At 44.6% G+C, this 14,951-nt stretch overlaps 1 protein-coding gene across 3 annotated transcripts in view; it reads right to left on the bottom strand.

Moving 5' to 3' along the window:
• Positions 1-14,951, bottom strand: part of POGLUT2 (protein O-glucosyltransferase 2) — a 166,215-nt gene that overhangs the window by 13,015 nt on the left and 138,249 nt on the right. For all 3 annotated transcript variants that reach the window (XR_012241585.1, XM_073614462.1, XM_073614463.1), the window contains one exon: positions 3,696-3,800. Coding sequence is in view for 2 of the 3 variants with exons in the window: in XM_073614462.1 (XP_073470563.1) it covers positions 3,696-3,800 (105 nt within the window). In the remaining variant the exon portion in view is untranslated. The remainder of the gene's footprint in view (positions 1-3,695; positions 3,801-14,951) is intronic.

Raw genomic sequence — 14,951 nt, 5'->3', positions numbered from 1 at the left:
GAGGTTTGTTAGATAACTTTAGTGAACAAACAGCATCGTGAATGCCAGGGAACACATTAGACAGGTCAGGGATAAAGTTGTGGAGAAGTTTAAAGCATGGTTAGGTTATAAAAAAAATATCCTAAGCTTTGAACATCTCATGGAGCACTGTTCAATTCATAATCAGAAAATGGAAAGAGTATGGCACAACTGCAAACCTACCAAGACATGGCCATCTACCTAAACTGACAGGCCGGGCAAGGAGAGCATTAATTAGAGAAGCAGCCAAGAGGCCCATGATAACTCTGGAGGAGCTGCAGAGATCCACAGCTCAGGTGGGAGAATCTGTCCACTCCACAAATCTTGCCTTTATGGAAGAATGGCAAGAAGAAAGCAACTGTTGAAAGAAAGCCATAAGAAGTCCCATTTGCAGTTTGCGAGAAGCTATGTGGGGGACACAGCAAACATGTGGAAGAAGGTGCTCTAGTCAGATGAGACCAAAATTGAACTTTTTGGCCTAAAAGCAAAATGCTATGCGTGGTGGAAATTTAACACTGCACATCACCCTGAAAACAATCTCCGCCGTGAAATGTGGTGGTGGCAGCATCGTGTTGTGGGGATGCTTTTCTTCGGCAGTGACAGGGAAGCTGGTCAGAGTTGATGGGAAGATGTATGGAGCCAAATACAGGGCAATCTTACAAGAAAACCTGTTATGCCGCGTACACACGAATAAACTCTGAAGGTTTCTCCGACAGAATTTCACTCAAGCACACACACGGTCACATCAAATTCCGACCGTCCAAAACGCGCTGACGTAAAACACGTACGACAGAAGTAGAAAACGGAAGTTCAATAGCCAGTAGCCAATAGCTTCTGTCTCGTACTTGCTTCAGAGCAGCATACAGACGAGCGTTTTTTCTTATAGTAATTTGTTCCGTCGGAAAAATATAGAACATGTTCTCTATCTAAGTCCGTCTGAATTTTCAACAGAAAAAGTCCGATGGGGCATACACATGGTCGGAATATACGATGAAAAGCTCCCATCGGACTCTTTCTGTCGGAAATTCCGCTTGTGTGTACGCAGCATTAGAGTCTGCAAAAGACTTGAGACTGGGGCGGAGGTTTACCTTCCAGCAGGATAACAACTCTAAACATATAGCCAGAGTTACAATGGAATGGTTTAGATCAAAGCATATTTATGTGTTATGCCACGTACACACAAGCGGACTTTTCGACCGGACTGGTATGACGGTCTATCCGACGGACTTTTGGCGGACTTTCAACGGACTTTCCAAACAAATGGACTTGCCTACACACGATCACACCAAAGTCCGACGGATTCGTACGTGATGACGTACGACCGGACTAAAATAAGGAAGTTGATAGCCAGTAGCCAACAGCTGCCCTAGCGTCGGTTTTTGTCCGTAGGACTAGCATACAGACGAGCGGACTTTTCTATAGGAACTGGGTCCGGCGGAGTTCCGACGTAAAGATTTGAAACATGTTCCAAATCTAAAGTCCGTCAGATTTTCGACCGAAAAAGTCTGCTACAGGTCCGATGAAGCCCACACACGGTCGAATTGTCCGCCGCACTAGGTCCATCGGACCAGTCTGGTCGAAAAGTCCGCTCGTGTGTACGTGGCATTAGAATGGCCCAGTCAAAATCCAGACCTAAATCCATTTGAGAATCTGTGGCAACTCTTGAAAATTGCTGTTCACAGACACTCGCCATCCAATCTGACACTTGAGCTATTTTGCAAAGAAGAATGGGCAAACATTTCACTCTCTAGATTTGCAAAGCTGGTAGAGACATACCCAAAAAGACTTGCAGCTGTAATTGCAGTGAAATGTGTTTCTACAAAGTATTGACTCCGGGGGGTTGAATACAAATGCACGCCACACTTTTCACATATTTATTTGTAAAAAATGTTGAAAACCATTTATCATTTTCCTTTCACTTCACAATTATATGCCATTTTGTGTTGGTCTATCACATAAAATCTCAATAAAATACATTTACATTTTTGGTTGTAACACGACAAAATGTGGAAAATTTCGAGCGGTATGCATACTTTTTTAAGGCACTGTATCTACAGATGCCCCTTATCTGCATAAGCAGTTTTGTGGTAAAGGTGAACTATCCCTTAAAGTTTTGTATCTCTTTGTACCTTTTGTGATATAAGCTACCACTTCAGCTCTCACGCTTGTATATCAGCCATGGGCCAAAGCAACTTTTATACTTCTGCTATGGGTCTGTTTATTCAGCAATAACTTTGTTCTTACTTAAAATAATGAAGTAGTATATATATATATATATATATATATATATATATATACATATATATATATATATATATATATATATATTGTTTTTTTTAGGATAAACAAAATGATTTCTTATGGTGATATGGTTTTTTAATGTAATCTATAGACCAAAAAACTAACAAAACTAAAAAAAAAATACTTTTTTTTCTACATTGATCAGTGTTAATTCAAAATAATTGTTCTAAAAGAGAAGTGTGGGACCCTGGTGCTCTGCCCCCTCAGTGCTCATTGGAGAGCCGGACTATGGAGGGGGTAGGAGCAAAGTGCTGAGAGGCCGAGTTAGCTGCCAGTCATGCATGTGGGCAGATCCCAACATTATTGTGGGGATCCCTGCAGAGCCTGGACTTTGGCCCGCTGTCAGCTTAATCTGGGTCACAGGAGTGCAGAACTAAGTGCACTCCTGTGACCCACGGGAGAAGGGTGGCCAAAAGAGCTTTGGTCATACTTCTCCTTTATTGACAATTTTTTTTTAAACTAAACAAATTAAATAAAAAGGAAAAAAGTTTATATGTATTAAAATAGAAATACACCAAAAAATATCAGCAGGAAACTAATAGCTTGGGCAGCCCATACATTATGCACCTTTTTTTGTTTAACCAGTAGGTTGAACAAAAGAAAATGCCTCGCATCCCCCATCCACCTCCACTTTGGTATTGTATTCTGACAGCGGGGAGCCTTACCCGCTGTCAGAATACATGATCAGTGTTGCTGGCTATAGCCGGCGGCACTGATTGTTTGGGAAAAACTCGACAGGCTGGTTGAACACAAGTCGATCAATAGATTGACTTGTGTACAATCAGCCTGCCCATACATAGATTGAAATTCATCTGGTCTCTGCTGAACTGGACGAATTTTGATCCATGCATGGCTGGCTTTAGGGGGGAAGAGAAAGAAGGAGTTAATTAGGGCTAAATAGAATAAAATAAGGGTTAAAAAGGGATAAATATAAACAAATGTAATCTAAAAAAGCCTCTTTTCCTTGCTAGGTTGCTTTAACTGACACAATATGCAGATCAAAGTCAAATCTTGGATCTGCAGATGGATGAATAGATACAAAGTTAACAATGTTACTTTGTATCTCATTATCCTGCATCTGAGCAGTGTTTATAAACACTGTGTCAGAAAGCCTGTTTTGACAGCAGCAGCTGTAGTAGTAGGTGTATTTACACAACAAGTCCAGCCTTGAATTGCCAGAAAATGCAAGGGGGAGCAACAAAGAGTGTTCCACACATGCCTTGTGTATTTAAAAAAACTTTCGGGGGCATGTGTAGCATGTCCAATGTCCACATCTGGTTAATACACATTGTGCTGTAGAGTGGTTCAACCTGTGTCATTGGAACTTGTTTTTACTTTGCCAACATCATATACATGATTGTAAGTGTGTTGCTCACCAAATTTCTGTGGCATTGGCATGGGAAGAGGTTATCTGTAGAGTGTTCAACAATCTCCATCCCTTCTCTTATTTTCGGTTCGCTCACCTGCAGCTTTGCATAAGCCTAAAATAAGAGAAAAATCAAGCGCAACATTGAAACAAAGAAAATATTGCAGACATGTTATTGAATACAGTTTCCTTTGTACCCTACCCAGTAGTGGAGGTAGTCCATTTAAAAAATGCTGGTTTAAGATTCAGTGACGCAATGGCATCCTGTAGTTGTCTTAACATGCATTTACATCTGTTTTGGTGCAGAAAACTAAAAAAACGTGTAACTTTGGTGCATTTTCTATCAAAATTAACCTTTTATAGGCATCAGTGGTAATGCATGTGAAACCTGCCTACAACATGCCAAAAATGCACTGCACCTAAACCCAACCACACTTCACATACATTTGCCAAAATAGTTCTGTATAACTACATGAAGCAATAAATATCTACAGTATATTCTAATGTACTGCACATACAATTAGATACAGACATAGGAGGTTGGCTCTCTAATACATTTATTATCTTCTCTAAGAATGTTTGTAATTGGCAGAACAACAACCCAGATAGCAAGCAATTGAGCTGCAAGTTTGAAAATGACTTGCTAAGCTATTGCGAGACTTGCCAGGCTTCACAAGCTTGTTGCACAATTGCAACAAGTCCGTACTGCATGATTCCAAATCAACTTAATTTGCAAACATTCTGCAAGTTCTGGTTCAGTTATGTTGTGCAACAGTCATTCCACCACAGGAGTGTGACTTGCAGAGCTCTTGCTGTAGACTCACCATTGCAACTTTGCTCTTGCTAGAGACTTGCCACTGGGGATGAGCTTTATGTTCGGGTCGAACATGAGTTCAACTCGAACATCGGGTGTTCGCCGTTCGTCAAAAAACGAACATTATGGGGCGTTCGCGGCAAATTTGAGCACTGCGTATTGCCCCATAATGCACTGCGAGATCACTTGCTGTATGATGATTGGCCAAAGTATGCACCATGACCTGCATGCTTTGGCCAATCCCAGCGCCCTCAGCTAAGAGAGCCATAATTGGCCAAAGGCAGGGTGCCTTTGGCCAATTATGGCTCAGGGGGACTAATTGCACGCCCCACACTATATAAGGCTGCCTGCACATCGGCCCTGTGTAGTGTGTTGTTGGTGTGGACGGAGAGACGGAGAGAGAGTGTGATTTAGATTGAGCAGGCAGGCAGGTTATTCAGTTAGCTGCAGTGTATTTAATATATATATACAGTCAGTCTCGTATATATACAGTGCCTTGCAAAAGTATTCACCCCCCCTGGCTTTTTACCCATTTTGTTACATTACAGCCTTTAGTTCAATGTTTTTTTTAATCTGAATTATATGTGATGGATCAGAACACAATAGTCTAAGTTGGTGAAGTAAAATTAGAAAAATAAATACATAAAACTATTTTTCAGAAATAAAAACTGATAATTGGCATGTGCGTATGTATTCACCCCCTTTGTTATGCAGCCCATTAAAAACTCTGGTGCAACCAATTACCTTCAGAAGTCACATAATTAGTGAAATGGTGTCCACCTGTGTGCAATCTAAGTGTCACATGGTCTGTCATTACATATACACACCTTTTTGAAAGGCCTCAGAGGCTGCAACACCTAAGCAAGAGGCACCACTAACCAAACACTGCCATGAAGACCAAGGAACTCTCCAAACAAGTAAGGGACAATGTTGTTGAGAAGTACAAGTCAGGGTTAGGTTATAAAAAAATATCCAAATCTTTGATGATCACTAGGAGCACCATCAAATCTATCATAACCAAATGGAAAGAACATGGCACAACAGCAAACCTGCCAAGAGACGGCCGCACACCAAAACTCATGAACCGGGCAAGGAGGGCATTAATCAGAGAGGCAGCACAGAGACCTAAGGTAACCCTGGAGGAGCTGCAGAGTTCCACAGCAGAGACTGCAGTATCTGTACATAGGATGACAATAAGCCGTACGCTCCATAGAGTTGGGCTTTACGGCAGAGTGGCCAGAAGAAAGCCATTACTTTAAGCAAAAAACAAAATGGTACATTTTGAGTTTGCGAAAAGGCATGTGGGAGACTCCCGAAATGTATGGAGGAAGGTGCTCTGGTCCGATGAGACTAAACTTGGACTTTTTGGGCATCAAAGAAAATGCTATGTCTGGCGCAACACATCACATCACCCAAAGAACACCATCCCCACAGTGAAACATGGTGGTGGCAGCATCATGCTGTGGGGATGTTTTTCAGCAGTCGGGACTGGGAAACTGGTCAGAGTTGCGGGAAAGATGGATGGTGCTAAATACAGGGATATTCTTGAGCACAACCTATACCATCTGTGTGTGATTTGAGGCTATGACGGAGGTTCACCCTCCAGCAGGACAATGACCCCAAATACACTGCTAAAGCAACACTTGAATGGTTTAAAGGGAAACATGTAAATGTGTTGGAATGGCCTAGTCAAAGCCCAGACCTCAATCTAAAAGAAAACCTGTGGTCAGACTTAAAGACTGCTGTTCACAAGCGCAAATTATCCAACTTGAAGGAGCTGGAGCAGTTTTACAAGGAGGAATGGCCAAAAATCCCAGTGGTAAGATGTGGCAAGCTCATAGAGACTTATCCAAAGCGAATTGGAGCTGTGATAGGTGGCTCTACAAAGTATTGACTTTAGGGGTGTGAATAGTTATGCACATTGACTTTTTTATTTTGTCCTATTTGTTGTTTGCTTCACAATAAAAAAAAACATCTTCAAAGTTGTGGGCATGTTCTGTAAATTAAATGATGCATCCTCAAACAATCCATGTTAATTCCAGGTTGTGAGGCAACAAAACACGAAAAATGGCAAGGGTTGAATACTTTTGCAAGGCACTGTATATATACACTGCATCCAGTGTAGCCAAGCCTATATCTGACTGCAGGCCATTCCTGGTGTACTTTTTCTAATATACTTCGGGCAGGCAGGTTATTCAGTTAGCTGCTGTGTATTTAATATATATATATACATACATATACAGTCTCGTGTGTGTGTAATATATATATACATACACTGCATCCAGTGTAGCCAGGCCAGAGCCAAGCCAAGCCAGGAAAGTAGTAGCAACTGCACTATGGGTGCACGGTACTGTGTATACCACCAGAAGTCTAATAGCAACTATGGGTGGACTGTATTGCGTACTGTGTACACCGCCAGAAAAGTAGTAGCAACTGCACTATGGGTGCACGGTACTGTGTACTGTGTACACTGCCTGAAGTATATTATAAAAAGTACACCAGGAATTGCCTGCAGTCAGATATAGGCTTGGCTACACTGGATGCAGTATGTATATATATATATATATATATATATATATATATATATATATATATATATATAAAATATATAAAAATATATATATATACACACTGCATCCAGTGTAGCCAAGCCTATATCTGACTGCAGGCAATTCCTGGTGTACTTTTTATAATATACTTCAGGCAGTGTACACAGTACACAATACAGTGCACACAGTACCGTGCGCCCATAGTATAGTTGCTACTACTTTTCTGGCGGTGTACACAGTACACAATACAGTGCACCCAAAGTTGTTATTACACGTCTGTTGGTGTACACAGTACCGTGCACCCATAGTGCAGTTGCTACTACTTTTCTGGCGGTGTACACTGTACACAATACAGTGCACCCATAGTTGTTATTACACTTCTGGTGGTGTACACAGTACCGTGCACCCATAGTGCAGTTGCAACTACTTTTCTGGCGGTGTACACAGTACACATTACAGTGCACCCATAGTTATTATTACACTTCTGTTGGTGTACACAGTACCGTGCACCCATAGTGCAGGTGCTACTATAGTGCAGTTGTTATTACACTTCTGTTGGTGTACACAGTACTGTGCACCCATAGTGCAGTTGCTACTATAGTGCAGTTGTTATCACACTTCTGGTGGTGTACACAGTACCGTGCACCCATTGTGCAGTTGCTACTACTTTTCTGGCGGTGTACACAGTACACAATACAGTGCACCCATAGTTGTTATTAGACCTCTGGTGGTGTACACAGTACCATGCACCCATAGTGCAGTTGCTACTACTTTTCTGGCGATGTACACAGTACACAATACAGTGAACCCATAGTTGTTTTTACACTTCTGTTGGTGTACACAGTACCTTGCACCCATAGTGCAGTTGCTACTACTTTTCTGGCAGTGTACACAATACAGTGCACCCATAGTTGTTATTACACTTCTGTTGGTGTACACAGTACCATGCACCCATAGTGCAGTTGCTACTACTTTTCTGGTGGTGTACACAGTACAAAAAACAGTGCACCCATAGTTGCTATTACACTTCTGGTGGTGTACACAGTACTGTGCACCCATATTGCAGTTGCTAATACTTTTCTGGTGGTGTACACAGTACACAATACAGTGCACCCATAGTTGCTATTACACTTCTGTTGGTGTATACAGTACAATGCACTCATAGTGCAGTTGCTACTACTTTTCTGGTGGTGTACACAGTACACAATATAGTGCACCCATAGTTATTACACTTCTGTTGGTGTACACAGTACCGTGCACCCATAGTGCAGTTGCTACTACTTTTCTGGCAGTGTACACAGTACAATACAGTGCACCCATAGTTATTACACTTCTGTTGGTGTACACAGTACCGTGCACTTATAGTGTAGTTGCTACTACTTTTCTGGCGGTGTACACAGTACACAATACAGTGCACCCATAGTTGCTATTACACTTCTGGTGGTGTACACAGTGCCGTGCACCCCTAGTGCAGTTGCTACTACTTTTCTGGCGGTGTACACAGTACACAATACAGTGCACCCATAGTTGTTATTACACTTCTGTTGGTGTACACAGTACCGTGCACCCATAGTGCAGTTATTACACTTTTGGTGGTGTACACAGTACCGTGCACCCATAGTGCAGTTGCTACTACTTTTCTGGTGGTGTACACAGTACACAATACAGTGCACCCATAGTTGCTATTACACTTCTGGTGGTGTACATAGTGCCGTGCACCCCTAGTGTAGTTGCTACTACTTTTCTCGTGGTGTACATAGTACACAATACAGTGTAGTGTGGTTTTGCTAAACAAAATTTACATCATGTCCAGAAGGCCACCAAGGAGAGGCAAGCACTAACAGGCCACTAAAAGAGGGCAAGCAGGCTCTGTGTCTACAGTCAACAGTGCTGGTCATGGACACGGTACATCCCCAGCACGTGGCTGTGGGGCGCGCTTGTCCTTTTTTTCTGCAGCTGGCCGTGTTAATAAGCCACAACATGCAGAAGAGTTGGTGGAATGGATAACAAAGCCGTCCTCATCCTCTATCACCCAGGCTCAGAGTAGTTTGCCTGCCAATGCAGCTGCCAAAGCAGCCTATTCCATCAGCTCCATGTCAACAGTCACTCCTTCCCTAGCGCCACCATCATGCATGGAGGAGTCTCCCTAACTATTAGACCACAGTGTCGGGTACATGCTGCAGGAGGATGCACAGCGATTTAAAGGCTCCGATTATGGTACCCAGGTTGAGGAAGGGAGTAATGTGAGCCTAGAGAGAGGGGGTGCCCAAGAAGGACAAGAAACTGGCAGTCATGTTCCCCCAGCTGCAGCATACTGCCAAGTTTGCTCCAGTGATGAGGAGGGAGCAGATGATGAGGTCACTGACTCTACTTGGGTGCCTGATAAAAGAGAGGAGGAGGCACATATCCAACAAGGCAGGATGCCCTACAGGGGGCAGCTTAAGGGCAGCTACCCTATTGCATCACACCGCAGAGCTAAGCAGGTGCAGGGTGCTGCTGACTCCCCGCATATTTTGAAAAGTTCTTTGGTGTGGGCCTTATTTGACACGTGTGCAGTAAATCGCACCGTTGCTGTTTGCAACATATGTCTGAAGGATATGAAGCGTGGCCAAAACAGCAGCCGCTTGGGCACCACATGCTTGACCAGACATATGACGACCTCCCATGCAGTCAGCACCTAAAGGGGTTGTAAAGGTTTGCGTATTTCACCTTAATGCATCCTATGCATTAAGGTGAAAAAACATCCGACAATACCGGCCCCCCCGTTTTACTTACCTGAGCCCGTTCACCTGCTGCGCTCGCCCCGATGTCCCCTTCGCCGCTCAGCCTGGCCGATGATTGGCTAGAGTGGATGGATTGAAAGCAGCGCAGCCATTGGCTCCTGCTGATGTCAATCACATCCAATGATGCGGCACGCCGGGGGGCAGGGCCGAGCGATAAAGTGGGCGGCTATATCCGCCGACTGTATCACGGGAGCGCGCCAGCATGAACTAACCACCATGTGAGAGAGCTCGCATGAAGGTGGTTAGTTCTTGCGGGGAGGAGCTGAGACAGCCGCCAAGGGACCCCAGAAGACCAGGTTCGGGGCCACTCTGTGCAAAACGAGCTGCACAGTGGAGGTAAGTATAACATGTTTGTTATTTATTTTATTTTTTTTTAATTGCCTTTACAACCCCTTTAAAAGACCCACATCAAAGAACAAGACGGACCTCTCCTTGCTCCTCTTCAGCTGGGATCTCCAACCTAACTATACCTCCAGACCTCTCAAAAACCTGCACTGAGAGGAATGAAGGTATAGAAATGGGTGTCCCAAGTACTTGTGGCCAATCTGCTAGCGGTACACCAACATCCGATTTTAGCAGGCAAATTTCCCTACCCCAGATGATAAACTGTTGAAAGAAATTTGGTCCCAGCCATCCACGTGCTTAGCGTCTGAATGCTAGCTTGGCCAAATTGCTAGCACTGCAATTGCTGCCTTTCCAGCTGGTAGACTCTGCCCCCTTTCGTGAATTTGTGAAATGTGCGGTACCTCAGTGGCAGGTTCCCAAACGCCATTTCTTTTCACGGAAGGCCATTCCGGCTCTCTACCAGTATATGGAAGGCAATGTCTTGGCCTCGTTGGAGAGGGCGGTCAGCAGTAAGGTGCATATTACCGCTGACTCATGGTCAAGCAGGCATGGACAGGGACGTTACCTTTCTTCCACAGCGCACTGGGTAACTCTGCTGGCAGCTGGGAAGGATGCAGGACAGGGACCAGTATTGTTGGAGCTTGTTCCACCACCACGCCTCCACAATGCTAGTGGTGATACTGTCACAGCTCTCTCCTCCACCTCTTCCTCTTCTTATTCCTCTATGGCCTCTTCCTCTACAGATTTGTCCTCTGAACCAGCAGTGCTCCATAGGCATTCAAGGGGCTACACAAGCACTGAGTTGGTCTGCTTAGGGGACAGGAGCCACACTGAGGCAGAGATTCTGTCAGCTCTGCAGGGGCAGGCTCAGAGGTGGTTGACACCACGCCAGCTTCAGCCAGGAATGGTTGTATGCGACAACGGCACCAACCTCCTCTCTGCCCTCCGACAGGGACACTTGACCCATGTTCCCTGTTTGGCTCACGTCCTGAATTTGGTGGTGCAGCGGTTCTTGAGTAGGTACTCGGGCTTACAGGATCTCCCAAGGCAGACCAGGAAAGTCTGTGGTCATTTCCGCCAGTCATATAATGCCAGTGCTCGGCTGGCTGACCTTCAAAGGGAATGCAACCTGCCCAAGAACTGCCTCATTTGTGACATGCCCATCAGGTGGAACTCAATGTTGGCAATGCTGCAGTGGCTGCACACACAGCAGAGGGCCATCAATGAGTACCTGTGTGAGTATGGCACCAGGACAGGGTCAGGGGAGCTTGGCTTTTTGCCACATCAGTGGCTACTGATTAAGGATGCATGCACTGTCCTGTCACCATTTGAGGAGGCCACGAGGATAGTGAGCAGTGACAGTGCATGCATCAGTGATACTGTCCCTCTTGTCTTCCTGTTGGAGCACATGCTTCGTGGAATAATGGACAGGGCACTTGAGGCAGAACAGCGGGAGGAAGAGGAGGACTTCCTTACCTCTCAAGGTCCCCTTTATCCAGATAGTATTCCTGCAGGCCCACCGATCACACAGGAAGAAGAGGAGGAGGAGGAGGATTGTGTCAGCATGGAGGTGGAGGATAACACTCAGCATCAGCAGCTTCAAGGGATCTTTTTCAGTTCCCAGAAACCCATGTAGTTGTACGTGGCTGGGAGGAGGTAGTTGCGGATCATGTGATCCTTAGTGACCCAGAGGACTCAGGAACGAATGCCTGTGCAAACTTACGCTGCATGGCCTCTCTGATCCTGCAAAGCCTGTGAAAGGACCCTAGGATTCGTGGTATCAAGGAGAGGGGTCATTACTGGCTGGCAACCCTTCTTGATCCATGTTACAAGGGTAAGGTTGCAGAACTTATCCAGCCTTCGCAGAGGGACCGGATGATAAAACATCTTCGGGAGGCCTTGCAGAAAGGTTTGTGCAATGCATTTCCAGAGCCTGGGAGGTTACAATTTCCTTGTGCTGGACAACGCGTTGCTGAGACTTTGTGTATAATTGTCTCCAGCACCATTTTGGAGAAGCCTGGTGTCCTGATAGGACAAGCAAATCTTGGGAGATTTGGTCGGCCATTTTTGGGTGGATACTTTATATAAGAAAGCCCAGCCAAGTTTAGTTCAGTTCAGTTCACGTGTGTGCATAGACAGGGATGGAAAACCCTCTTGTCAGGGAGAGTTAGAAGATAGGGAGAGTGTTCCGGCCTGTGAGGGATAGCTCAGGGTTCCTACGGAGTCCTGTATCAGCAATCCTGGTCGGATGAAAGACTCCCCATTGCAGATAATAAATCTGGTGTCCTCACTGTGAGGGCGGGACAAGCGGATCAGATGCCTATATCCATCTGCTGAAGGAATACCGTTGTACCGGGTAATGTGTGTGAATAGCAGCCTCTACAGATACGCACCATGTGCTTGGGTTTATACTGTGTCAGTCAGTGGAAAGTGCCTATAGTGCTGACAAATACAATTACCGCTTACATCAGAAGTGACTGTGCTGTGTATTTGTGCCTCCATGCTTGGAGTGAAACTACGTGCCTTACTGCTGTAGATACTCTTTATACTACCGTCTCTCCGATAATAAATAATAATAATAATAAGATAATAAACGTTGCCTGGTTTAGAAAGTCAGTATGTGTGATTCCCTCTGTGAAAACGCTACACTATACCCCCGCTTACATTTGTTCAGTCACAGAAAGAGCGGTGGAGAAGTTGGCTGGCTGATCTATGCCTACAGACAATTCTTCAGTCCTCAGCGCCCAGGTCTGATCAGTTCCAGCAACCATCGCCACCGTCTGAATTACATGGTGCAGGAATATCTAGGGGCAAGATCAGACTTAGAGACCTTTCCAACAGAACATCCACTGGGTTACTGGGTCTTGAGGCTGGACCACTGGCCAGAGCTTGCTCAATATGCAATTGAGCTACTGGCCTGTCCTGCATCCAGTGTTCTTTCTGAACGCACATTCAGTGCTGCTGGAGGCTTTGTAAGCGATCACAGAGTGCGCCTGTCCACAGACTCTGTTGATCGGCTCACATTCATAAAAATTAATCAGTCTTGGATCACCAGCTACCAAGCACCTGATGCTGATGTAACCGATTGATTTTTCTATGGATGTGGGATTCCTTGAAGACTGCCTATGCTGAGTGACTATCCTATTATGCTGAGTGACTATCCTATTCCCCTCAATCTTCATGATGATAGCTTCTAAGAATATTTTTGGTTCAGGGCACCACCACCACTGCCTAAAGCCCAAATTTTTCTGCCCCTGTTTAACAGGGGCATGGAATTACAATTTTTGCTCTAATATTTCATAGCAGGGCTCGTTCCTGCGCTCAAGAGAATCTGTGAAGGGTTACAGTGTTGTGGCACCACCACCAATGCCCAAGACCCAATTTTTTCTGCCCCTGTTTAACAGGGGCATGTAATTACAATTCTTGATATAGTGTTTCATAGCAGGGCCCATTCCTGCGCCCACCAAGAGGACCTGTGAGGGCTTACAGCGTTGTGGCACCACCACTACCAAAGGCCCAATTTTTTTTCCCCTGTTTAACAGGGGCATGTAATTACAATTCTTGATAAAATATTTCACACCAGTGCCCACCAAGAGTAACTGTGAGGGCTTACTGTGTTCTGGTACCACCAACACCTAAGGCCCAATTTTCCACAGAGTATATAGGGCAGGCCGTATAGTATATAAAGCGGTCCCCTATTTTCAAACATCCGACTTACAAACGACTCCTACTTACAAACGGAGGGAGACAACAGGAAGTGACAGGAAATCTACCCCTAGGAAGAGAAATTCCCTCCTGTAAGAGTTAATATGGGAAAAAGGTGTCTCTACTGATGCTTTATCACCAATCCTTGTTTCCCGAATAACCCAAAATTTTCAAAATCCAATTGTCATTGGGACAGAAAGTGAGGTGAAATCTTCTGAACAGGGGCACAGACAGCAAAACAAATGTTACAGGGGTGATAACCCTTCCCTATGTTATCCAAAAAGCTTAAAAATAGGTTTTTGGCTGGAGCTACACTTAAAAAATGTACCTGTTCCAAATTACAAATAGATTCAACCTAAGAACAAACCTACAGTCCCTATCTTGTTTGTAACCCGGGGACTGCCTGTATACTGCTGTTCATATTATATAGGGCCTGGGGGCCCCACGCCTTTTTTTTTTTAATTTGGGTGTGGGGTTCCCCTTAATATTCATACCAGACCCCAAGGGCCTGGCAATGAGCTGGGGGGGGGGGGGACCCATGCCGTTTTTCTCAATGATTTTCATCTATATTGCTGGGACCCGACAATACATTACAGCTGCAAGCAGTTTTGAATTACTTTTATTCCTTTAGAAATGTCATTTTGCTGCAGGGACTGTTCTAAACACAGGAAAAATGTGCCACTTTACAGGCATACTATAGTCACCCCCCCAGGTACAGTATTTAAAGGAATATTTCACTTTTATTGTTTCACTTTAAGCATTATTAAAATCACTGCTCCCGAAAAAACTGACTTTTTTAAAACTTTTTTTTGCTTTGATACATGTCCCCTGGGGCAGGACCTGGGTCCCCAAACACTTTTTATGACAATAACTTGCATATTAGCCTTTAAACTTAGCACTTTAGATTTTTCATGTTTGGGTCCCATAGACTTTAATGGTGTTCGCACAAACTTTTTGTCAGTTTGCATGTTCTGCAGCGAACCGAAAGGGGGGGGGGGGGGGGTTGTTCGGCTCACCCCTACTTGCCACGCAAATTTGCTAAGTTGGAAAAGTGTCAAATGCTAGTATAC

Source organism: Aquarana catesbeiana, linkage group LG02, assembly GCF_042186555.1.
Source record: "Aquarana catesbeiana isolate 2022-GZ linkage group LG02, ASM4218655v1, whole genome shotgun sequence".
Taxonomy (NCBI): Eukaryota; Metazoa; Chordata; class Amphibia; order Anura; family Ranidae; genus Aquarana; species Aquarana catesbeiana.
Note: the sequence above shows the minus strand (reverse complement) of the source record. Positions and strands in the feature narration are given on the sequence as shown.